A 25,434-nucleotide genomic window follows, 5' to 3' on the forward strand; every position below is an offset into this window, starting at 1 on the left:
GGGCAACCTGTGCCAGTTTCACCACCCTCACTATAAAAAACTTCCTCCTTACATCCAATTTAAATTGACCCTCCTTCACATACAGTATATGTATATATGGCCATCCTCCCATACAATTATCCATGAATGGAAGGCTTTTTTAACCTAGACATGACACACTTTTTTTCACCTCTTTTTAAAAACAGGACAGGAGATACCCTGCAGCGGAAGAGCTGAGTGTGTGTGCCAATAGCACTCCGTCCCTTTTGTACCTCTACTGGGTACAAGAGTCTGATCTGACAGGCTAAAAACAAACCAACTTCCAGACCTGTCCCACTGGCCTGCATTTTTGCCAGTGGGAGCAAAAGATCTGTTTATGGTTACTGCTATTACAGCATACATTAACTGACCCTCAGAGTCTGACCTGCTCGCCCTCCCGCTTAGTGAGTCAATAAGAAAATCCTTTGGCTCTGCATGACTTGCTTAGACCTCAGACCTTCCATGCAGAATAAGGTCTATCCAGGGAGGCAAAAACAAGGTGCCACTCCAGCTGGTAAAACAAAGACATTTCTAAAGTGCAGTCAGTAGAAACAGGCACTCCTATTCCATGTATAATCAAGGATGAAAAGGCCACGAAAAATACCACTGCGCTTTGCAAATGAGAGGTCAATTGAAATGTCAAGATATCAAATGTTAATGGATTGCATTTCCAATGATGGTTGGGACAGAAAACCATACCAAGTCAAGTCAGATGCCCTTATGAGGAGAAGATGAATTTTATGGCAGGAAAAGACAATAAACACCAGAAATCTTGCTGGTTAACAAACTTGTGGCTGATGGAAAACAAATATATTTTGAAAATATAAAAAGCAGCAGGATTTTAACACAAGCTGTAATCCCAAAACATGTATCTGGAAGTCATTAGAACTACAGCAAATTTAAGCATATGCAGGTGTTTGGGGAAATGCCATATACTTTCTATTGAAGATTTTAAAAGGGACTATAAAAGAAGGGAGTATAAAGGACACTCAAGGAAGGCAATGTTTTCCTCCCTGAAGCAAGAATTCACTTCCAATATTCCTACAGTTCTACAGAATTTCATGGACTACATAACTAAACTTTTAAAAGCATTCATTTTCCACTTAAAAAGTCTACTTTATTTCTTACAAAACCCTTGTATTTCAAGGTGTTGGATGGCATCAGTTTTAGCCAAATCATTCTTTCACCTGTCCACGTTTTCCCAAGAAATTTTCATAAAGGACTGTAATCTGAGACATTTGTTTAGCATGACATTATATCCAGTCTTTAGTTAGAAGGGCATTGCTATGTAAAGAACTCATCTCTTTATAAGAAAATTCTAAAAGAACCTGTTTATCTTCCTAACCACTGTCTCTACCCAACTAGTAGACATTTCCCAGCTGCAGAGGGAGTTGCCTTGTGTCTGTATTAGCTCACTGGTGGGTTCACACAGCTAGAGGGAAATCAGTATTATTAGTGGCTTTTGAGTAGGAAGAATCCTTGGTTTATACAACAGAGGGATGTAATACGAGGAATGAAGAACAGTGACTAATCATTTGCTTTTCTGTACAACAAAAATTTCTTGGGTGGATTCCAGTGAATATATAAGAAAAAGCATTTAAAACAAAACAAAAGGTAGTATTTTTTCACACACTGTGGTGCTCAATACCACATGATTTGGTTGACTCTCAATCCATGTTTATGTACAGACTGCCAAGCCAAGTGTATTTTTACTTGAGAGTGTGGACTAACTCTGACTGGACCTAGATATGAACAGATCCTGCAGTTAAACGCACTGGTAAAAGACAAGTGATGGGGTCCAAGTCAACAGGAACATGATTCCTCTAGGCTTAACGCTGATGTGGGCTCCCATTGTCTACACAAGTCTGGAAAAAATCTGGGAAGAGTGATCAGCTGGGTTCCAGAACAAAGCTACTATGGGTTTTTAATGATACCACTGTTCTCCCTCTCTTCCATCAAATCACAGGGTATAGAAAAGATTAATTCCTCTGAACGTATCCTAATTCAAAACCATTTCTCATGCAACAATTCTTCAGAAATCATAAACCCTCCACAGAGTGAAATTGTTTAAGTCATGTTACCTCTTTCAGACTCAGGGATAGGAACAGCATGATAAGGACCAGGAAGTAAGTAAGAAAGCATCTAGGGCTTTACATACAGGAAATTCCTTTTCTGCCACAGACTCTCAATGTAAATATGGATAAAACCATGGGAGAAAGCAAGTGCTCCTTACATAACAAGGGCAGAAGAGTGTATATAAGGTAAATATAATGGATCCTGCAGTTATGGGGGCTACCTTGGTGCCACATAAAGACAGAAGAGGGTCTTTAAAAAAAATTAACTGCACTATTTCCACCAAGAAAAATCAGTTCTGCAGACACAAAGACTTCTTAGCTATTTACTGTGTGCTTATTTATAGCAATATTATGCCAGATGATGCTACCAATACATAAAGATGAGTTCTATGGATGTCTTGTGCCTTGCAGTGCTCTAAGCAACATGGAATTGAGACCAAACCTTCTGAAGGAGCCAAGTGCCACCTGCACCTACTTTGGCCCTCAGGAAGTTCACACCAGTTAGTCTAAGCACCAACAGACACTTGGACATTAAGAAACCAGCTGCTTGGCTGCTTTACTGAACTGTAAAAAGAAAACTTCCTTGTTTTTTTCCCTTCATAAGTGGTTAGTGCTGGAGGGATTGAAGAGAACATAAAAGAACAGTAAACTTCCTACCAAACATTATACCAGCAACATTAATAAACTGAGCAATGAAAAGTAAAAAGACCATTTCTACAGAAATCTTCATCATGCTTCTGAACTAATATGTTAAATGGTGGCACTACTAGGTTCTGTCCAAGGACTTTATATAAACTATAGTACTTAAAAGGGAGTAATTTCTGCAACCAATTTTGGGACACAAGAACTATGTCAGCATAACGTAAAATCAAGGACTTTTTTTATGCTAATGATAACTGCGAATATTTTATATGTATATATTTATATATGTAAAAAAATATATATTTTGTAGCAGATGTCAAGTGCAGTTAGATTCAACTCTACTTATTAGTGCATGGCTTTTAGCCAAAAGCAATTCACATTTGCAGAAGTGTACTATCACATATGTCTTAATAACAAAAATGTGTTTTTAAAAATGTATGTGATAAGTCACATATGGTAGAAGGAATCTGTACAGCTTTCAGCCCTTATGACAATGGAAGCTACTAACTTTATTTTGCATACTGAAGAACATTAAAATTCAAGTGAAATTCTCCTTGACATTTGAGAGCTACAAAAGCAGTGACTAAAAGCTAGCCAAGTCTGAGCTGTACTAAGTGTGGCTGTGATGCTTATATAAATGCAATCCATGGCTACTACTGGTATCTTAAAGACACTAATTTTTCTTTTGCCCTGAGAGTTAATATTTTAGCATAAAATCCTAATTGTATACAGGTACCCTAAATAGTTACATGTCACTGGAAAAACTAGGCAGATTTTTCAGCTACTTTGTTATACAGAGTGTAATTAATATGTATAATGGATTCCCTAGGGTACTAATTGAAGCTGCCACCATGAACATAGTCAAAGAGAAGTTAAACAACCAGTTGGGAGAAACATGACAGGGTGAAACACACACATGTAGGTGGAAAGAGCGAGACTGTCCATCTGGCCTTCTTCCATTTCAAAATGTTACACTTACTCAAGTTGTGTAAAAAATTATTTAACCTAAATCACCCTTTCCCCCAAACTCCCAAATCTTTCTGGTGGATTAATTGGGCATCAGTGTCACATGCATGCTGTTTAAAAACTGGAATGCTCAATGTGTCTGTTATGTAGGGGGAAATTCAATTCACTTGAGTCATTCCTGAGAATTTGACTCAGAATATATAAAAAAGTGAATTAATGATAAATGATTATTTTGGAGTTGTTCCCCATGACTTTCATCACCTTGCAACTCCTGGATCCTGTATAATGTGAGGTGAGAACACAGCTCATTTCACTCTCTATTAAACAACCACCAGCTAACAATGACTTTAATTCAGCTTGCACTGAATTTGAACTAGCCCTACAGGCAACAAAGGTCCCTTGTCTTATTACAAGTTTCATGTGCTATCAGGTCTCTGTTGGATCCTATTTCTAATTTTTATCAGACTGAATGAAACATAAAGAGAGAGTGATTTATGGTCATCTGACATATTGCCTAATCACTCCAAGGAGTGTTCACACACATTTTGTGTTCGCTTTATAAGGTGTAAATGACTATACATGATGGAAGCCAAGTGAGAAGTAGAACTGCATTCTTCTGTTATGTGTGCTAAAACACAGTGATCTGAGTCTCTCAGTGCATGTTCTTACAAACACAAACCCACTCCAGTCCAAAAGTCAGTATGATTAGCCAACTACTACCAAAATTACAACATTTCCTCTGTCTGTAACAGGAACATACAGTTACCTGGACTCAGTTAGACTGCTATGATCACCTACTGAAGCTAAAAATATGTGTTTTTATTGGTACATAAGAGCCCATTAGGACTGGAGTATTTATTACTTAAACAGAATAACTGATGCTGGTAGCTTTAACTGAAAATGCCTTTTCTCAAAGAGCCAGGACATCTATATAGCAACTTTCTTAATTCAGTGATATATGGTTGAGTATCGCCGCTAGTGGCCTAAGATTTAAGAACTTCTCATAAAATGCCCTTGAAATTGCTCCCTGGTAGCTTGCTCATCCTTCACAGAGCCCTGCTGTAAAGAGTAGAACCATACATGTGTGTATGGTGTGAGAGAGCTGCACACAGAGAGTGAGAAAGAGCCCTTAATCAACAGGATGGCAAAGCCTTGATACATAGGTGCAAAATCATTCCCATGTGTCTAGAAATTATTTGGTACATTCCTAGTGATTTCCCCCCGCCAGACCTTCTAGAAGATTGCAATTAAAAATCATAATCTTTTTAGCATGTACACCTCCCCCCTCCCCCCCCCAAGGCTAGGAGCACTATGTATTGAGTATGATTGTGATTATTTGGCAGCTATTCATAGATAACACATTAATTTATGGAAACTGGATGAAACTTGAGGAGTGCAATCATTAGGGACACATGAGAAATCAAAAGCTTTCCTCAATGATACTGACTTTTTTATTGCTATGATTAGGGGCAACATGAACTCTATTTTCTCCTTCATCACCCTTCTCATTGTCCTAGTCTTTTTAGTCATTGTATTAAACAACGGCATTAAACTTGCATTTTCAAACGGATATAAAAATAACTTACTTTACAGGAATGTTTCTCAATTTTGTCTTTTCAGCAGCCTGCAAAAAGAAGAGGGGTGGGGGAAACAAAACATTAAGTGGCACACCAAAACCCAGCCAAGCCACAAACATCAACTCGTGGAAGCTCTTCAGCAGTGCACACCCCACAGTTGGGGTGAGGGCTGCTCTGAGAGACAGTGCTCAGGGTCTGAAATGCTCCTGTCCCAGCCTGTGATACCAGTGTGGTTTGTTTATTTTTAATGGCCACGAGTGGAACTGCTCATTCAGAGCTATTACTTCATTTCCCGCTCTGAGGTCTGGCCCTGTTGTCACAAGCTATCTGTCCCTATCTGGAGCAAGAACAACAACAGGAAAAATAAAGGGAAGAATGGACTCCATTTCCAAAACAGTTTTTATTCACCAGCAACAGAAAAGGGCAAGGAATGACCAAATGTTCAGATCAATTTCCTCTTGTGAAACCTTTGAGAAAACACACTCCAAATCATCTAAATGAGTAAATCTTTGGGCCTCTCGGCCTGCACCACCTCAGACATGGAGCCTGGTTCCAGTTTATTGCTGAACCCATTGATCTGTGTACAGTCCATTTATCATTCATGAAAAGAGCCAGTGATCTTCACAGTATATTAGAAGAAACAACTCAGATCATCTGTCAACGGCCCTCTTATTTCTGTTTCCCTCTCCACGGGGATTTCATCTCCTTCGATTCTTCTTGAATTAAAATGTTGCTAAGCAACACAGCTGGGGGCAGCGATGGCAGAGCCGCGCCAGTCTATCACACTGGTTAAGCTGCTCGAGATGTTACTGGAGACTTTTTCTTTTAATGCTTCTGTGACATAATTACATAATCTGAACCGACCTTGCATCCCACTCTGGTTTTGTTCAGCCTAGGTAAATAACATTTTAAAGGAACAGGGCTGGAAATACCACCATCAGATAAACTAGTGTTGTCGTATCCTTTTGGAGAATTCCTCCTAGTGTTTTCAGAACCAGACTGTAACAGATTTAAACGTGGAAAGCAGTCAGATGGTTAGTGAGATTACAAGCATGGAGAGTGGTGAAAGGCAGAATTAAGACAACTGATCCATAAACCTATTATAGGAAGGAGAGTTCTAGTTCCTAATTACCTTTAGAGATATTTTTATGCAGTTTACCAAGAATTAAAAGAAGGGTTTTGCTGAGGAACTTTAACCTCTGCTATGCTTAGGGATGGAAATAAAATGGTTTCTACACGGCAACTGCTAATATTAGTGGTTCTGAAAAATGCTTACATAAGCCTTGACAAATTAAATCCTTTATGAAAACTGATGAACTTTTGAAACCTCTGGGACCATTTGAAACTGGGTTCGAAATTTTGCCAGAATGAGTTTTCCTTTGGGCTCTGTGATGGGGCTAGTTTTTGAAAATACCTGCTGTTTTGGCACTTTGGTCTCCAAGGACAGCAAAGGCAAAATCCATGTTTAAATCCATGGAAATCCCTGTTAATGAGCTTAGAATTTGGGAGAAAGAATGAGAGCTTATGAGAGCTTGGATGGGGCAACAGCAACCCTCCAGGCTGACTCCCAGCATGCTAAGAAAAATGTGTTTGTTTCATTTGGATTATATTTCCCATCTAAAGAATAAATCAATGAATGCATGATAGGAATCAATTATATCAATTGTACAGTAGGGGTGCTAAATAAAGCACTTCAACCTCAGGAAATGCTAAACTTCAGATTGCACAACTGTTACAGACCCAAACCTAATTATGCTGTCTCAAACAAGCCTATGATGAAATGAGGTCCCTGCCTCAATAGTGAGATATGTGAATTTTGTCTCCTTCCAATAATTCTCTCCCAAGTCTCCCTTTTTCAGCTGCCAATCGCAAGTGCAGAGTCAGAAGCATGTTATTAAGAAACTTTCTAAGTAATAAACTACATGTAATGACACAAAAATGCTTCATTTTAAATGGATTAAAACACATCAAAAGTGGCATTTCAGTTTCCCAAGCCTCCCACTAAATGCCAAGTTGTAGTCCCATCCTGCAGGAAACTAAAATTATTTTTAAAGCTCATAAACATCCTTCCACAACGTCAGAAGTTCTTTTTGACTTTACGGTGGTATTTTGCTTGACTATATACCAAATAGCTGGACTATAACAATTCTGAGTTCAAGCATGTGAAACTTGCATCTAAATCAATTTTTTCCCCCCTGAATTATTCAAAAACCACTACACAAAACCTGGTATCAAAATAGAGCGGAAGAAGAGAAAACAGAAGAGTGGAGAGTGTCTAGGATCACAAGTAAATAATGATAATGCAGTCAGTTTAATACAAAATACAGCAGAAGATATTCTGGAGAGCATGTGCGTGATGGTGTGAACTAAACTGTTTACATGAAAGATTAAAGAAGATGAAGATATTTCAGGGAGTGAGAACTGCCAATGTCAAAGTCATAGAATATTAAAGAGCAGAGTCTAAACTGGATGTTTGATTTTTGACCACTTAGCTACATCGATGGCATCTGTTTACGCTGAAAGAAATGGAGCAGCTTTAGAAAGTAAAAAATTATAGATATATTTTATTTTCTTGGATCATGGACATTCTAGCATGCATCTTTCCTTAGATTTTTAAATGGAGAATTTCCACATTTTCTTTCCTTTGTTATGAGGAAAAGACACTTTCCTAACTCTTAAGAAAAGGCACATGTTTGAGGGAGAGTGTCCTCCACACAGATGGTTGCCTAAACAAAAGTGAAAAAACATTGCAAATGCTCAGGTTAATCTACATGCCAGCCTAGTTTAATGTTGGATAATTAGGCAACTGGTCATTTCCTATTACAAATGATTCACTTTGCCTCCGAGTGGGATCATGGTGATGTTAAACACAGCGCAGAACACATCAGGGATTCCATCCGAGAAAGAAATTCAGGATCTGTCCTTCTGCTTTTATTTGTCTTGTAGGTGTTGCTCATTCATTTTTCAAAGCATGTTTGTTGTGATATCACGAGCATGCCCAGTGGCAGAAGATAAAGGAAGGCAAAATCAAAGTGACATTGAGCAACTCTACACACTAGGCTTTGATGCAGAAACATATTGTTTGAAAATATTTGGTGTGCAGCAGGTCTGTCAATTAGAGCTAATTATTTTTCTCTGATCAGGAAGAATGCAATCTTGTTTTAGGCAGGTTTCTTTGAAATGTACGTCTTTTATATAACTTCATTATAGGAAAATACTTCTTCCAAATTACTTCTTTTCTGGGCTGCTTAGCTATTGACTCAAATTGTCTGTGTTGAGTAGTTCTCTGTGCTTTGATAATTAACTTTTGATCATTACTGAATTTAGCAGCTCTAGTCAGATGTGTTCATAGCCATCCTCCTCAACTATTTCAGTGTTCATCGCCTTTAATCTTTGAACAAAATGATCTCATTGAGTCTCCATCATCCTTGCTACTCAGTTAATAATTCCTGTTTCTCATCTTCATGACTGAGTTTGATTTGTTTTAGACTTGATGCAAGCTTTTGATTATTAATTTAAGGTATTTCAAAGACAAACATGTTTTAAGAGTTATTTTTTAAATCTTATATTTTTTTTTATCTAGGCCTTTACAAGTAAGAAACTGGTTTTAACTTCACAATGATTCCTAAACTTCGTGTATTAAAAGCACTATCTAGAAACAGAGCAGGTAGAAGGTCCCTAAACCATGATATATGTGCCCTGAGTGAGAGATGATGCTGCAAAAGATTGGAATGAATTTGGACTGGTATAATGTAATATTCAATGGGTGTTAGGAGAATTACATCATGGGACCTTTGCTAATTTTGAGCTTGAAAACATGCATTAAAATAATTTAGGATGATTAGAAAATGGAAGCCAGTGTGAACTAGACAATCACTCTACTTTAATTTGTAATTTTCTTCTGATTTTTTTTTAACAATTATGGCCTCTCCATAATTGTGCTTCTGCTCTCTGAGACCTTATTTCAACAGTTGACTCCAGTGTTGAATAAGAAGGAAGAAGATGAAAATACATGGAAAGCAGTAAGACACAGAGAATATTTGCCCAGAGAATATTTTACTGTGATTTTTGTAGCTGTGAATGACTCCTACCTCTACACCTGATTTTGGTGCTAGTTGTTTTACCATTAGTTGAGAAACCAGCTACATTGTGCTTTCCTGTGCTTTCTGCAGTGTGGATTTACCCATAAACTTATTTTGTTAGCAGGTATTTAATTATTACACAAAAGATTAAACATGGGAATAAGCAAAAACTGCTTATAGATTGTGCACAAGGACTATAAAATGGGAAAAATCATGCTTTTCCTCATTCCTATCAATTAGCAGACTGGTTTTTGGATAGAATGAACCAGAAAAAGTACTCCAGTCAGCACAACTTTCCTACATCACAAAGCTCTGATGAGAGGATGGTTCAAAAAAAAAAAGTGAAATAGTTGGTATCTGCAAAAGGCAAATTATATTTTTGGTGAAGTATTACAAGGGAAGCGTCTGCTATCCAAAGAAAAAAATATTTTCCACTGCACAACTGAAAATCCAGGATTTTCATGGAAAATTGTTTGACTTTGAGAAATTGAGATTAGACAAAAATTTTTTTTAAGAATGTCTCCTCACCCTCTTAATCCAGAGGCACTGATCAGCCACCTAAGGCAATTGCTGAGCCTCAAGGTGTGTCTTAGGGCAAGACAGATGACACTTCTTGCCATTGAATGTGTTGGCAGAAGGAAGGCCTTCGTGCTTCAACTTTTTCCCTTTTTCCATGCTGCAAATCTAACTCAGGTTTATCTCCCAGTTTCTAACCAGCTCTGCCTGGGTGAATAGCCAAGTGACTCTACACAAGTAAGTTTACAACCCACCACGCTGTTCTCCTGTCCTGAGACTCCTCAGAGACTCAATTCAACAACACAATAAAGACAAAGATGTTTTCCACATTAGTTGAATTATATATGTAGTTACATATATCTATATATCTATAGCTCCTTGTAGAGTATAATTTGTTTTGGAAGTTATACCATGCTCTTATTCATTCACAATGCCTCATCTATGACCTTAAGTAACAAACCCAGAACCATGACTTACCAACTCCACTGCACCGTGCTCTGATTCTGCAATGATACAGTGCTAAATACAACTTCCTGTGGAGGAGGAGAACACGGTGTGTAGCAAACAAACCCTCCAGGATTGTGCTGAGAGTCAGAGAGCCCAAACCCAAGAGCTGATGGATCAGTATGTATATAAATATGTGTGTTGTGTTCCTTATTTTTTTTCCTTCTTTACTTGTTTGGTTACACTCTCCTCTACCTGTCCCCTAACGTCAACAGAGGAGATTCTATTTCTTTCTTGCTAATTGCCTTTGACATGAAGTTGGCAACCTTGTATTTGAGATTCTGTGTGTGATGTCTCGATTCTGTCTCACCTCGAGGACAAAAAGCCCAACAACACTGCATCCAGGACCAAAAACAATGGAGAAGATACTCTCCTTCTCACGTTATAATTTTAGAAAATTAGTATTTTTCCTTCAGAAGTCAAATACGTGGGATGGATCAGCTAAAATCCATTTTTTTGAAATATCAAGTCACCAAGCATGTGGTACCCACAAATCAGAACGGTTCATTGAACTCTCACTGTGTGTGAACCACAGAGAGCTCCTCATCTTTGCTTTGAGCAATGCAGTAACCTTCATGGCTTCACAGAGAGATGCTCAGGAATACTTGAAACACTGGAAATTTCATTTCAATTGTTGCAGTGGAGGCTGGGCAAAATGAAAAACAGAGTTTAAGTGACCAAATCTAAAACAGTCTGTCTGTGGTTTAGGAGTCACCTTCATCCTTGATGTAAGCAAAATGCTTTTAATTGAGCAACACCACAGATATATTTGGGCTTCTGTCAGCATTTTTTCCAAATCCCTGTTTTCCATCAGGTCAATGGTGGAAATCAAACTAAGGAAGTGTGCAATGAAAAATCTTAACCAATGTCTCATGAAGAAGATTTAAATGCTCCCACAATACTATTTGATTTGGTCATTGCTGTTCTGTGGCAGAGAACAGCACTCCTGGCTAGAGTTTGGCCTGATTTTTCATAAGAATAGTTTTATTTGGAAAACAATGATAAATCCCTCGTGACAGAAGAAGTTGGGAATATAGTACTGAATGGTCCATGTTTAAGAAAAAAAATCAAAATTGAAAATCTGGTCTGAAACATCATTTCCTAGTAAATAATTTGTTACAAATTGATTGCAAATGACCAAGGTTTAGTGGATTATAATCCTATTGTGAAAATATAAAGGATCTAGCTGAGAATAAAACTCAGTATTTGTCATCGTCTTATTTACTTATGATTTTTCTAAAATGTGTGTTTGGTTCAATTCTCCAGATGGCTAATAAATAATAAAAAAATCCATTACTTGTCAGGTTTACTCCATAGCTGCATTTCAACATGTTAATTGCATGATTAAAAAACTGAGGAGGCAAAAGAAACACAGAAAAGGTCAGGAAACATTTATAAGAGAAACAAAAAGTCTTCTCTAAACTCCTTCAAGAAATAAGCAGCAAAAGGCTTGTTTCAAAGAATATCCTGTGACCTTACTGTCCAGCTGCAGACAGTCACAACAACCTGTGTGTTCTTCAGTTTCCCAGTTCTGGTAGGAAAACAATCCTTTGTATCCCTGAAACTGAACCTGAACAGAGATGAATTCTGCAGTCTTATAATTACAGTGTGTAAATACAGACAGATAGACAGACAGACAGATGCACCAGGTGTACTTTTAGAATGTAATATCCAATTGTTAATTTTGCAATGTTCATATAACTTTCTTTGCCAAAATGGAAAGTAGGACAGGCAGACACCTCGGAAACAGCTTATCTGCAGTTTATGCCCTTAGATTTTCCTTTGTGGTAAAGTCCAACCTATCCTTAGTCTTCTCCCCACGCTAAACAAATGAATAGTTCCCTAGACCTGAGAAGCAAAAGGGCAGAGTCACAGAGTACCAGCAGTGGCAGTGAACTGATGGTGCTACTGTTCATCCTGCCCATTTATTTCCTGCACAGTACTAAAGACTTTAAGGATTTTAATTTATACTGAACACTACATCTATACTGAATGTTAAATCTATTACAAGCAGGCAGCAGAGACAACAGAGGCAAACCCACATGAAATAACTCTTTGCTGACCTTGGTCCAGTTTAGTACATTGCTCAGATGACTTAGCCAATTACTAAATTGCACAGCTCCAAAAATTATACTTAATAGTATTGCCATGAAATTGGTAATTTTGTAAAGCAGGCACACACTCCATGAGAGCACCCTGTTCAAATCAATTGCACTGTCTCACAGTGGTCCTGACCTGTCCCTGTGCACAGGCAGATCAGTTCTGGGAAGATTCATCCTGCCAGCACAGAACAGAGCACCTCCAACCCCAGCAAACCTTGCAGTGGCAGATGAATTTATCGTAAGAAAAATTAAGGTGTTTAGTTTCCATTACTGTTCTCCTCCTGGAATACCTCCAGGGGAGATCAACTTTCACTTCTTCTCCCCTTATTCTGGTTGACAGAAGCTAATTACTGGATTTATCATGCCCTTTTCAGCACCTACTTTACACTTGTTCTGGCCACCTATGAGTTCCTCCTTCAGCCTTCTGCAATCCTCCCTGTCTCAAACCCAGCACTAGCACTATCCTCTACTGGTGTAAAAAACTCCCAGGAATTCAGACTCTGAAGTTCACAGATGGTTGCTCGGGTTTTTACAGAAGAGTGACACTGCAGATGGCCAGTGTAAGAAAGCCAGACACATTCTTTACCAAAATGCTTCAAAAGACATTCACGATAAGAATCACACTCTCCTTTTGAGGAGAAAAGGGAGATAAATGTGTCCTGTGTGGTCAGATTAGTGAGTGTTGAGTACTGAGAGGGCCTGCAGGTATCACAGACTTCAGATTTTTTTAAAGGACATCGTGGCCAAGTCTGGCTTTTCTCTCAACAACAATGCTGGGGTTGATCAATTATCTCACCTGCTGCTGCCTCTGCTTTGTTGCCAGAACAATACAGGGCTTTTGCATAAGTAGTATACACAGTAAGGGATCCTGGGGAAATTAATTTGCCTCCATCCTTATAATAAAAACTCCTTTACAAAAAATTGTGTGCACAACCATGCATACACACACAGAGTACACGGCCCATCCTGCAGACTGGAAGCTGCATCTCTCTCCTCCCTCCCAGTCCAAAAAGGCTGGCAGATCTCCAGGATCTGGTCCTTATAGCTGTACTGAGGAACAACCTCTATTTAACTAGTGACAGAGGCATCAGGGGTGTTTAAAGCTTTCCTTGAGGAGAATGATGTCTTACAGTGTGGCTGACAGAGCTTGGCAGCTTCAGGCTGGTATCATGAAAAACAAAGCCAAGAGCATCACCTGTTAAAGAGAGCACTGAGGGGCTATGGAGTGCCTGCTTGTGTGGAAGTGAGGAGAGGACTTCTGGAGATAAGGCATTTAATTCCCACTTTCTTAGGGCTGCCTGCCTGCCAGTATTTTCTTTTTCTGTATTGTTTTCTGTACTGTGGGGGAAGGTTTTTGAGCCTCCGAGCTGCCAGTGTGAACCCATGGAAAAGGTGAGTTGGTGGGAGGGATGGAGCTGCTCCAGCTCCTGGTCTGGGCAGTTGCTGCCCCAGAGCCCAGGTAAGAGCACGGCTGCAGCCTGCAGGGGCAAATTCCTTCTTGTTGATCTGTAGTACTGTGTACTCTACAGCAACCATTTTTCCTGAGGGCTGTATTAATCCCCTTCCTCACTGATGGATGACCTCCACAATAACAACATGTGTGGAAAAAAAATCACATGTGATTCTGTGAATTTGAACAAGTTAAAAGCTTTTGATAACACCGTGTATTTTAGTGGTGTGGAGTGCTTTTTGCAGAAAGCTCAGCCCAGATCTCAGAGTGGTTACTGAAAGCTTCTGCTGATAATAAACAAATGATATGAACCTACATCATCACCGTGTGAATTATAACCTTAGACATGTCAATCATCAAATCTCTTACTTCCAAAGATTTGCCTAACAGAAGCTGGAGTATTAACTTACACAGTTGATGAGACATTGTCGTTTCAATTAGTGTTGTTCAACTAGTGTTCAAATCAAAAATAATTTGAATACCAATTAAAATGGACTGAGGTGACAAGGAGGGACATATATGCATGAAAGGATTTTTCATGGTTAAAGACTGACAAGGTTGGAGAACGACTGTATTATCCTAATAGTTTTTGTTTTCATTAATGGCTTAAAGAAAACATTTCCCTACAATTATAAAATGTGACTGCAGATCTTAAACACTGGAATGTGTGTTCTTTATCAAAACACATGCTGCTGTGGCTACAACTGATGCTGCACCTCTCTGGGATTTCAATGGAACCCAATGACAGATAAACTGTTTACATTAAAAGACTCTATCAAAGTTATTTTGCACCTAGTTTCATCCTAATCCATCTGATTTTTCTATAGCTTTGACAAGATGACCTCTCTCACTGTGTGTGCAGTATTGATGTCATTACTGAAGAGCTGTTCTTCAGCCTTTCTGCTGATAACAAAGTAAATGGAAACGCAGAGAAACCTTGGGGAGGTAAACAGCTTGTTCAGGATGCAGCTAAAAAATGGGAAAAAATACAACAGGAAAGGATATCTATAGTTACAAGGAAAGTGGTCACTGTCGCGCTTCAAAAAGTGTTTACGTGATATGATGAAGGTATATCATGCCTTAGAACTTCATAAACTTTTAAAAAAATTAACCTGAATAAAGGCTTTGAAAGCTCAGTAGGCATTTTAAGAATTCAAAGCTCAGCCTATGGTTGATCACCTTTTCAGACTCAGATACAAAGTCAAACATTTTGAATGGAATTACCTAATACTAACCTAGCAAAAAAGAATTATCTTTGTGTAAAATACAAATGATAGAGCAGGGTCATGGATTACATACATGTCTTGTGTTTGTAGGGTTATTAAAGAAGTGGCAATAAAGTGGTAATTACTAAGGGAAGGAAGAAAAAAAATCAAATAGAAAAAACATCTTATTGATTTGTTTTGCCAAAACCACTATACACATAAAATACTGAAAATGGAGCAGTTCTGTAACTAGTATCAAAGTTTTTTTGGTTCAAAAACACACAGAACACTAGCAATGTGCTTTAAATTAAGTACACATTTAAAAGGTTAACAGGACTATTCCTTAGGCAGAAGAACAAAGAGGAGCTGGTTAAAGAAAATTGGGTACACTACAGCTACTTAAAATACTGTATCCAGGCACAACTCATTTGGATGCCTTTGAGCTCAAAGCTAATTTGAATTATACAGAGGCGCTTCAGAGAACAAAAATACTAACCTGTGTTTTATCTAAGCTCTTTTAGCTGAACTGAGCTACTAATTAAAAACCTTCACTACTCTTCCTAATTTCTGATGTATTTTTTTAACAGAGTAATGAAGCCATCTTCTCTGTCCTTCCTCAGAGAAGAGTGTTAACATTAGGATCTCTGAAATGCCTTGTCATCTAATGGTTTTAACAATGGCATGCCTGTCATCTGCCTTGACTGTATCTTTTGTAGCCAATCTGAGCATACTGTGCAATAGGACTCCTGAATGCAACACTGATTTATGTTCCAACCTTCCTCTCAGTGACAATATCACAAGAGTTTGCAATGCTTAAATGTAACAGTATCTCTCAAATAATACATTAAACAGATGTGTACCTGGTATAAATACGTGACATAAAAATCTATTGAGTTGGTCAGTGTGCATATTAAAAACCATTCGAGTAGGTCAAATTGTGGATAACTTAAAACTTTAAAGACAGCAATTTTAATAAAACTGTCAATACAATTTTCTTTGTAAAAACATTTGACACTGATTATGCCGCTTATATTGAAAAAGAAACACAAGGTCTGTATCTTTAGATCTTTTATTGAACTGTGAGCACAGCATCAATAACTGCTTCTCAGCTGTAAATGAAAATTGATTCCAGATCTAACCCATCGTTTTCTGTGTGTCTTTAATCTTTAATCCCAAATCATCCACAATGAGACATAAGAACCAGCATTTTGTCAATGGGACAAAGCATGTGTCATATGGCCACCTCCAGAGTGTCTGCACTGAAGACACTGTGGGTTGTGTTTACATGTGTTAGATGCAGGTGGCAAATGAATCTCTCCTTGCAAGGCCCAAAAAGTGGTAACAGGAGTTTGCAGCTGGGATGGAGTGACTGTTACTTGCCTCATGCTCTATCTGCAATGATCAATATGGTCCAAAGCTTTACAGACCTGAAGACTGAAGGGACCTGCAATGAACATCTCACTGGACCTCCTGCGTGTCACAGCCCAAAGAAATTCACTTGACAACTTCTGCATCAGGCCCGCAGCTGCCAGAAGGCCAACAGGAAAATAAACCCACAAGGTTCCTATGCAATTTGCAGCAGTTTGGCACTAGTAGGTTGGTTTTCCAGTCAGCTCTCACTTGCTGAAGCCTCTTAAGCCCTCTGGGATGAAATTAAAGTGTACAGCCTCCTTTCAGGAATTTTTTTCTTGGTGATATGTTGCTAGGCCATAATCATGTGTGCCTCAACCAAAAGAGACCTAACACTTATACTAAGGAGGTTTCTCCAAATCACGTTTATAACTTTTAGGAGCAATTTCCAGTTATTCCAAATAAGATTTGAAAGGTGAATGCCAAAACTCTTAGTCACATCACTGACCTGAGTTATCATGTGTGTTGTGTTCCTCCTCAGCAGTGGGGAGAAAAGGAAGATGTTTAACACCTGAAAGAGTGTGAGGCCCATGGACCCCTAAAGAACTGCAGTACAGTTCATAAATAAGGGTGCTTGTTCATACGAGTGAGGGAGGAAGACAGAAGAGCTTTGTTTCTTGCAGCCAAGCTCCGAACAATCTTCCACCATGACAAATGGACTACTGGTAGTCTCAGAAGACAGGCTGATAGATCAAACTCTCTCCACATACTGTAGACCTTCACTAAAAGTTGAGATCAAAGTGCATCTATGGATCAGTGTCACTACTGCCCTGCCATGTAAAATATGAAGGGTCCCTAGCAATTCTCAAAGGACAAATCCTAGAGTTCCCTACTGACCACTGCTCTCAAAGAATTTCAATTTCCTTGAAACAAGAGTAGAAATCAAGGAAACAAACTTGATTTTTACCTACTGTGTTTTTATTAACAAAAATGAGTAAATGCTAGCTCATGTTTCACATTGGCTGCCAGCTTATAGCAGAAAGAAATCATAAAGACTGTAAAGACAATGATTCCATTTCCTTATAGAAACGCTGCATAAACTGTTAGAATGGTTTTGAGCTGAGAGTTTTAATCTTTTCTCTCCCTGCTAGAATGGCAATGGAGCTGGGAAGGGCCTGGAGCACAAGTCTGATGAGGAGCAGCTGAGGAAAACAACAGTAACTGCTACCTGATAATATATTTCTATTTCTGTATTTTAGGCATCTCAGTATCACAATGTCATTTTGCAGGACTATTTGGGCAAATTTCCAGTAGATCAGGAAACCTGAAGGTGTCATAAGCCAGCAGGTTTGCACAACAGCACGTTGTACAAGTACAGGATTTTGACCCTTTGGTTTCAGATGAGAGTGCAAGTCTAACTCAGCGTTAAAAAATACTGACTTGTATGAATAAAGGGTCAGTTTTCACCAGAAGGTAAATCTTTCCTGGCATGACCCTAAAGGATGGATTAGGTAGGGTGAAGGAGAACATTTAGGTGGTTTAAAAATAAATAAGAAAGAAAGACTCACTTATTGTTAACATTTCCCAGACTGAACAGATGATCCTATGCTGAATTATAGCATTACTTTCCTCTCTATTGCCGAAATTTAAACATTTGAGGCTATTGCATATATAAAGTCAAATGAAGGATGAATTTAACCCAAAGTTTCATTTTTCTTCTGATAAGAATTTTGAGAATATGAATTTAAACAGCATTCTTTCCCAGTATTATCCATAAATATTTATAAAGTGGGAAGCATAGAGAATGACATGAGCCAGTTTTCTGAAAATGATTCTTCATTAACATCCCAAGTAGGTTGAAAGACTTTCAGTATTGATTTACAGCTACATGCTGAGGATTTTTCGCTCTCACAAATGGGAATCACTGGACTACTGGCTGTGGACTCCCAACCCTTTACTCACTGACTTGAACAAAAACTTATGGGACCCAATCTTCTTGTGTGCAATTGTATAAACGAATTGCAAAGTGCAAGCCAACTCTGTAGTTGTCTTTGTGGTCTGATGGAGTCATTTTACACCTACTTCCAGAAAGCTTGTCAATTCAGAAATTGAGTGCAAAGCAAGTGGAGGCTGTTCCCTGGTTAACTTGGTACCATGGAGGACAGAAATTTAGAACACATTGGCTGACATGGGTGATGCCACGTGTGGTCTCTAATTCTAAGGTTAGTAAGACATGTTTTGGTTTCATTTAATCCACTTCACAAACTTTACAAACAAAACTGCCCAAATGAATTCCTATTTGAGAATAAGCTTCCTCCCATGGGAAGGAAGCAAACAAGACTTTAGATAATGGATTCTGCAGCGCTCCAAAATGCTTTTGATGCAAACCAACACATGATCAGATCCAACCAATGAAATAACTGTCAGATTATAAGGTCTGTGCTTTTATATCAGATGTATTTACCTGTTCATTGTCATCTTCATCACTGCTGAGTTTCAGATCATCCTCAAGCATTCTGAAAAAAGGAGAGACAACACAGAATTACATTTAATGAATTAACTTGTCATACAATGGGCTAAATCTACACCTCAACAAAGTCAGAGGAAAAGTTCTCTTTCAATTCAACACCAGTAAAATCAGACCTGTGGTAAGTACACTGATGAATACTCCATGTGTGTATGTATTAGTCCTTATGTGTGGTGCTAGGGAAGAGCAAATGACTTTCAGACTAATCCATCGTGAAGTTTGGCAGTCAGCTCCTCTTTCATGTCCTCTTCTATTTGCACATTGTCTAATGGGGATTAGTCCATATATACCTATGTGTATTTCTAAATCCAGAGGGAAAATCAGCTCTGGGGCTGCTAAAAACTGAGAAAAAGTCATTAATGTTTCATTCTCTATTTAGGGCACCACCAATTTTCTTTGAGAGTGGTACCAATCCCCACCTTACCAAACTGGGAATGCAGAATGAAGAATAGCAGGAAGAAGAGGTGTTCAGTTGAGGTTTGATGGGACCTCACAGTTGTTAGTATCCAAAGGCAAACATTTTCCAAGCTAGGAATCTGATGGTTCATATCCCCATTTTTACTTATTTATTTTATAATACAGAGAAATCTCACAGGACTGCTCCCTACCCTTGATTAAAGGGGAAGGATACTCCTAAAAGATGTGGCTGCCCCTATGGCTCTTTCTTTTTCTTTGGCAGAAGAAAGAGCTGAATAATGCACATTATCACCCATATTACTTGTTGGGTTTTTTTTTTAATCCAAGACTTTGGTATGGAAAAATACACAGGGTAAGAAACCATATTATTTGCTGTTACAGAGACAGAAAAGGTCTTTTCTTTTGAGGCCTGTCAACCTGAAGAGACATGACTAGCAGTCATCAAATACACTCCTCTACAGCTTCCCACATATTCATGCTTTTATCTAGTGGTCCTCCTCAGAGCTGATATTCCATGGGCACACTTCTACCTCACACTCATCTTTTCACCTTGACAAATTGTCTTATCACAGAATGACGTGTGAATGAATCAGCACATCTCACCCAGCTGTGACAGGCACTAAAATTGTGGAGCTCCCTTTCTGCCATCCTGAGCTACTTTAACCCACGGCAGGAGGCTTGCAAATTGCAATTATTGTTTCCTTTCTGCCTTGATGGAGACTGAAGTCTATGATTTTTTATTGTTAGCCTTTAAATAACTGTAGCAATCAATGGATGCTCTGTTAGGAAGTTTTTTTGTTTGAGGACTACGAGTAAATCACAGAAGCCTCCTGATATAAGGAATTTTAAAGAGGAGGCAATAATCCCGATGTGGAAATATCAGAGTAGTTGAAGCCCTGATGGTGATCTTAAAAAAAGAAAGTGAAGGAGATCTCTAAACCAGTTTGTAAGTAATCTGTCTTCCAGTGACCTCTGTTGTCGGGCAGCCCAGTGGTTACAAAGTATCTGGACACATAACTACTAGTCATTAACATCCTGATAAATGGCCAATGCCTCCCTGTAATACGTGAACCCATAAAAGTACGACGGTAGCACGGATAAAAAAAAAATCTTCTAAAAGTGAGGATTTGTGGTGGGTTGACCTTGGCTGGATGCCAGGTGCCCACCAAAGCTGCTCTATCTCTCACCTCCTTGTCCGGACAGGGGAGAAAAAACATAACAAAAGGCTTGTGGGTCAAGATACAGACAGGGAGAGATCACTCAGCAATTACCATCGCAGGCAAACCAGACTCGATTTGCGGAAATCAATTAGAAAGACTCGCAATGAAATCAGTGTAGGACAAGCAGAAACAAAACCAAATCATGAAACACCTTCCCCATGTGCTTCCCTTCTTCCTGGGCTCAACTTCACTGCCAATTTTCTCTGCCTTCTCCTCCCCATGGGTGCAGGGGGATGAGGAATGGGTCAGCTCATCCCACTTTGCAGGTGGATCTGCTCCCCCGTGGGCCCCCATGTGCTGCAGGGGCACAGCTGCCCCACCACGGGCTGCACCATAGGCTGCAGGGGAATCTCTGCTCCGGCTCCTGGAGCACCTCCTGCCCCTCCTTCTGCACCGACCTGGGCGCTTGCAAAGCTTTTTCTTTCACATATTGACACTTGTCTCTTCCAGCTGCTGTTGCACAGCATGTTTTTCCCTTTTTTCAAATCTGTTATTTCAGATGTGCTACCACAGGCTTGGCCTTTGCCTGTTGTGGGTGTCTTGGATCTGGCATTGGCTCTGTCAGACGTGGGGGAAGCTTCTGGCAGCTTCTCACAGAAGCCACCCCTGAAGCCCCCCCCTGCTACCAAAACCTTGCCATGCAAACCCAATACAGGAATTATTAATCTTTAGAGGCCTGGACTTTGCTGATGAACAGAAACTTTTAATGCTGTTTATCTAGCAGACACGTCCATTTGTTTCCCCAGAGCCAATACTTGCTGTGCCATTCTCAATGTATCACTGTACCTCCATCTATCCACAGTCCCTGATTGTTATCTGCAAGTCTCATTACACCAGAAGGACAATACCCCCAGGAAACCGAGACCATTTTCATACAGGACTACATCATTCTGACTCTTAACTCTAATTCAATCCTACACTCCTACTTTTAAACCTACATCTCACTTTAATGTGTAAATTACCCACTGCTTTAAAGCAGCATTGCTAGATAATGCAATCTATTGTTATATATTAACACAGATCTAAGAGGACATAATGCAAAGGATCTCTTCATGAATGAAACCCAAAGGGTGGTGGGTGTTTTTTTTCTTTCAGCTATTGGGTGGTTGGGTTTTTTTCTGTTGTTGTGGGTTTTTTTTCATTTGTTACATGTTAAATTCCTTTTTGATATACCCTGGTAGAAATAAACCAAAAAGGACGAAAGAAATTCCATATTGGATAAATGGAAAGAACAAAGAAGAAAACATAAAAAAGATAAATTGATACACTTACTAAACTAACCCTACAGCCATCCGAAATGGCTGATTAATAACTGTCCTCATACAGCCTCTACTGCAGACACTTTCTAACAAGTACAGTAAGCACAAGACATGTTTATTGAATATTGAAAAATATAAAATTGATATAAAACATGATTAGTAGGAAGGACAACTGTTAGAGTTGGTTTCAGATAAACTAAATTTGCAGGATTTATGAGTTCCCTTCAAGAGACTAATGGATCCTTAGATGACTAGAGAGAGGAAAAAAATTGGATTTTGGTATTTCTTTAGCAGTTCCAAGCTTATCACTTGGAGTATATAATTCTTCTTAGCCTGTTCTGCTAGATGAAGAATATGTCATTCCATTCAGTTCCAAAACTCAAAGGTTAAACAACTAAACCACCCAGATTCTAAAATGCATCACACTCTCCTGGCAGATGGAATAATTAAAGAGAAACTGAGTATTGTATCAACAATAAATATATGGTAGCCAGAGAAGTGAGAGAATAAATTAAAAATACACAGTATGTGCAAATGAAAGTAGAATGCTGAAGACATCACATAGCTTGCTCCCAGAGAATACTGGTTAGAAGAGGCAATATTTTACAGAACACAGAGGCCTAGATGGTCTCCCACAATTTAAAATGTGCTTAATATTCTGAAGACATGGGTCACAGTAGCTTGTAGTGTTTAATGTTTCTATTAACTCTCATTTATAAGCAAGTAGCATCTGATTGCACTCAAAGCCCAATAAGGGGTTTTTAAGATTGCCAGCAACCTTAATCCAAGGTGACTATTTCACTATGATATCTAGACAGGTAACCCATTTCAGCCTCAAGGCCCTGAGACAGAAGAGCTCTGTATCTACAGCTCTCTGAGACACTGTCTGGATGGTCTGAACATGAAATTAGGCCCTCTTGAGTGAGAGGTCCCTGTAAATACCCATATGATATATTCTGCTCTATATAATTGTTCACCTCAGAAACACCCAGGCTGGAGATTACATAGTATATTTGTTATTAAGATCAGGACAGCTATTAAAAAGGCTAATTTGGTGGCTATGTTAAAATTACAACGAATACTCTCAATGAGGGCAAATCAAAGAGAGAACTGCCTGTATCAGAAAGCTATCTCTGGAGCTGTTATGAATTAATTTTATTTTCTATTCTTCTCTGACCCAGTTGACATTATTATTGAATATACATGTACTTGTTTGTCTTTTCATCCATAGCTAATGTAAAACACCACTTTAGGGAAAGAATGGGATTAAGTAGGATTTTTTATTTCATTATTAGAGCAATGCCATTTACTATAACAGTTGAAGTTGTGTCAGCACATTTATAATCTACAATTTTCAGAGGTTTATAATTTGGAATGTGAAATTATTGCAAAGCAGAAACGTTGTGACAAAGCAACACATTTATCTGTGGTGTAAGTAGGGGCAATCTCATTGACTGACTACAATACCCACTTCCTCCAGGGATGAATTGGCTCCCAAAGCAGATTGTTTCTACATTACAAATTTAGCTAGACAAATGGCTGAATGAAGGCTTTTTAGGATGTTTTCTGTAAAAGTCTCACTAGAAATAGTAAGAGCAAAATATTGTTTTTAGGAGCCTTCAATTTGTATCAGGCCTCAGAAGATTATGAGACGGGCAAAAATCAGAATGAGCTATTTTTATAACTTTTTGGCATAATAAGCTTTATCTTCCCTCTTAGACTCTTTGCACATTTTCCAAAAATATAATTAAAAAAATATGCCATGATAATAAAGCAGTTTAAACATCATCAGTATCTGTTCATAATTTGTATCTGTTCTCTTAACAGACCATGTCAAACGATTACACAAGTCCCACCATGGCTTCTGTTTCTCAGTGGGACACACTCTGTTTTTTATACAGTTTTCCTGTCCATGTTCAGCTTGAATGAGTCATGGAGTCCCTCAGCCACTCCCAACAGTTGTTACAGCATAAGCTACTCAGATAAAATATAATTTTAGACAAATTTTTTCATGAATAGTGAGTAAGCGGGCAAAGTTGCAGAGCGAGACGACCTCGGACTTGATAAGACTTTTGGGGTGACTGGAATAGGTTTTCCCACTCATCCGTGCTGGCAGTAGCAGAGGCAGCAGAACTTCAACTCAGCTCTGGGGTTTGGGTTGAAATTCCCTGGGGTCTCACCAAGTTCAGCTGCACGAACACTGAAACAGGACTTGTAGCCCATCCCAACTGTGAAGTTCAGCAGGTGTTTTGTGAACACCAGACCTGATGGCTTGCTTCTCACTGTCACCAAGCAAGTGAGAATTTTATTAGGAGACACGAGATAATCCCCTCCCTGAAAAAGCACTAGCACAATATCACTCAATTACAGTTACTGTTATAGAAGATTCCGAACTTCTTAAAGGAATATTTTAACAGCTCAACAGCCTCCTTTTGGTTCAATGTTTAACTTATTTAAATGCTTTTTACAAATGAATAAGGTCTGGACTGAGATGAGACTTCTGGGAATGCTAAGCATTTCTTCCTGCTCTGTTTGTGGAGAGCTGGGCTGGGAGTCCACTGTTTATAATAACATGTTTGGTGACACAGCTTCCTCAAGGAGAAGGTGCTTAAAAGGCATTGTGAATGGGAAGGAAGGAGAACAGGCAATGGTGTTAACCAGACATACAGACATCCCATTCTTTTCTTGCCAGGTTTGCCTCTGGTAAAATGGGAATACAATATTCCTGTGCTTTTCAAAATATATTTATTATTTAAATATTTAGCTCATTTGTTTTTGTAAATCTTTAACATTGTCCTTGCAACCTCAGTGGGGAAACCATGCTTCTGTTTCATTAGTGGGGCAGGATGTATTGCTTAAATTTGCCTGAAAAGAAAAGGCTGAAACTGTGACTAGTGACATAAAAGACACAGCAAAGTGCTGCTAAGGAGAAGCAGTGCCTGGTATGGGAAGCTTATAGAGGATGTGGGTGCTCTTCAAGGAATGAATTCCCTCCTGCTTCAACCTTCCACTGATAGATAAGGACAATTTTAAATTGAGGTTTGTGTGCTTTAGATTAGAGCAGCATGTGCTACAACTAGTTATTCTGTTCGATATTAAAGACAGAGCTTAAACTGCAAGAGCAAATTTCACTCGTGAAACTTAATAAGACTTAAATCTAGAACAGGAAGGAATCAAATAAATGCCTTTGAGCTGAAAAAAGTAGTATATTGCCACCCTGAGCTAAGAAGCCCTTGTTACTCTTTTTTGCAGCAACACTGATGTGGAGGGAACACCATCCATACAAACAGTGACTAGCACTGAGATGCAACCTTTTCTACCCCTGAACTTTCATGGAAATAAGGCCATCAGTTCAACACAGTCTGTGCCGGTTCACCCGGTGGACTTCATAGAGAACTTGTTTTTCATTTTCCTAGTGCATTTCTCTGAGGTATATAAGGCTTCTCTGAGAGTGGTAATTCAAAAGGTATCATGCAAATGACAAACTGCATAATGGAACTCAGATGTATTTCAAGAATGTGTTG

General features: G+C 38.8%; 1 protein-coding gene across 4 annotated transcripts in view; it reads right to left on the minus strand.

Annotated features, from left to right (window-relative positions):
- AFF2 (AF4/FMR2 family member 2) overlaps nucleotides 1–25,434 on the minus strand; it is a 302,637-nt gene that overhangs the window by 76,381 nt on the left and 200,822 nt on the right. For all 4 annotated transcript variants that reach the window (XM_027645270.1, XM_027645271.1, XM_027645272.1 and 1 more), the window contains exons 8-9: nucleotides 18,952–19,003; nucleotides 5,288–5,325 (exon numbers count right to left, since the gene is read on the minus strand). In XM_027645270.1, the coding sequence (XP_027501071.1) occupies nucleotides 5,288–5,325; nucleotides 18,952–19,003 (90 nt within the window). The remainder of the gene's footprint in view (nucleotides 1–5,287; nucleotides 5,326–18,951; nucleotides 19,004–25,434) is intronic.

This window comes from Corapipo altera, unplaced genomic scaffold, assembly GCF_003945725.1.
Source record: "Corapipo altera isolate COAL_440 unplaced genomic scaffold, ASM394572v1 65, whole genome shotgun sequence".
Lineage (NCBI taxonomy): Eukaryota > Metazoa > Chordata > Aves > Passeriformes > Pipridae > Corapipo > Corapipo altera.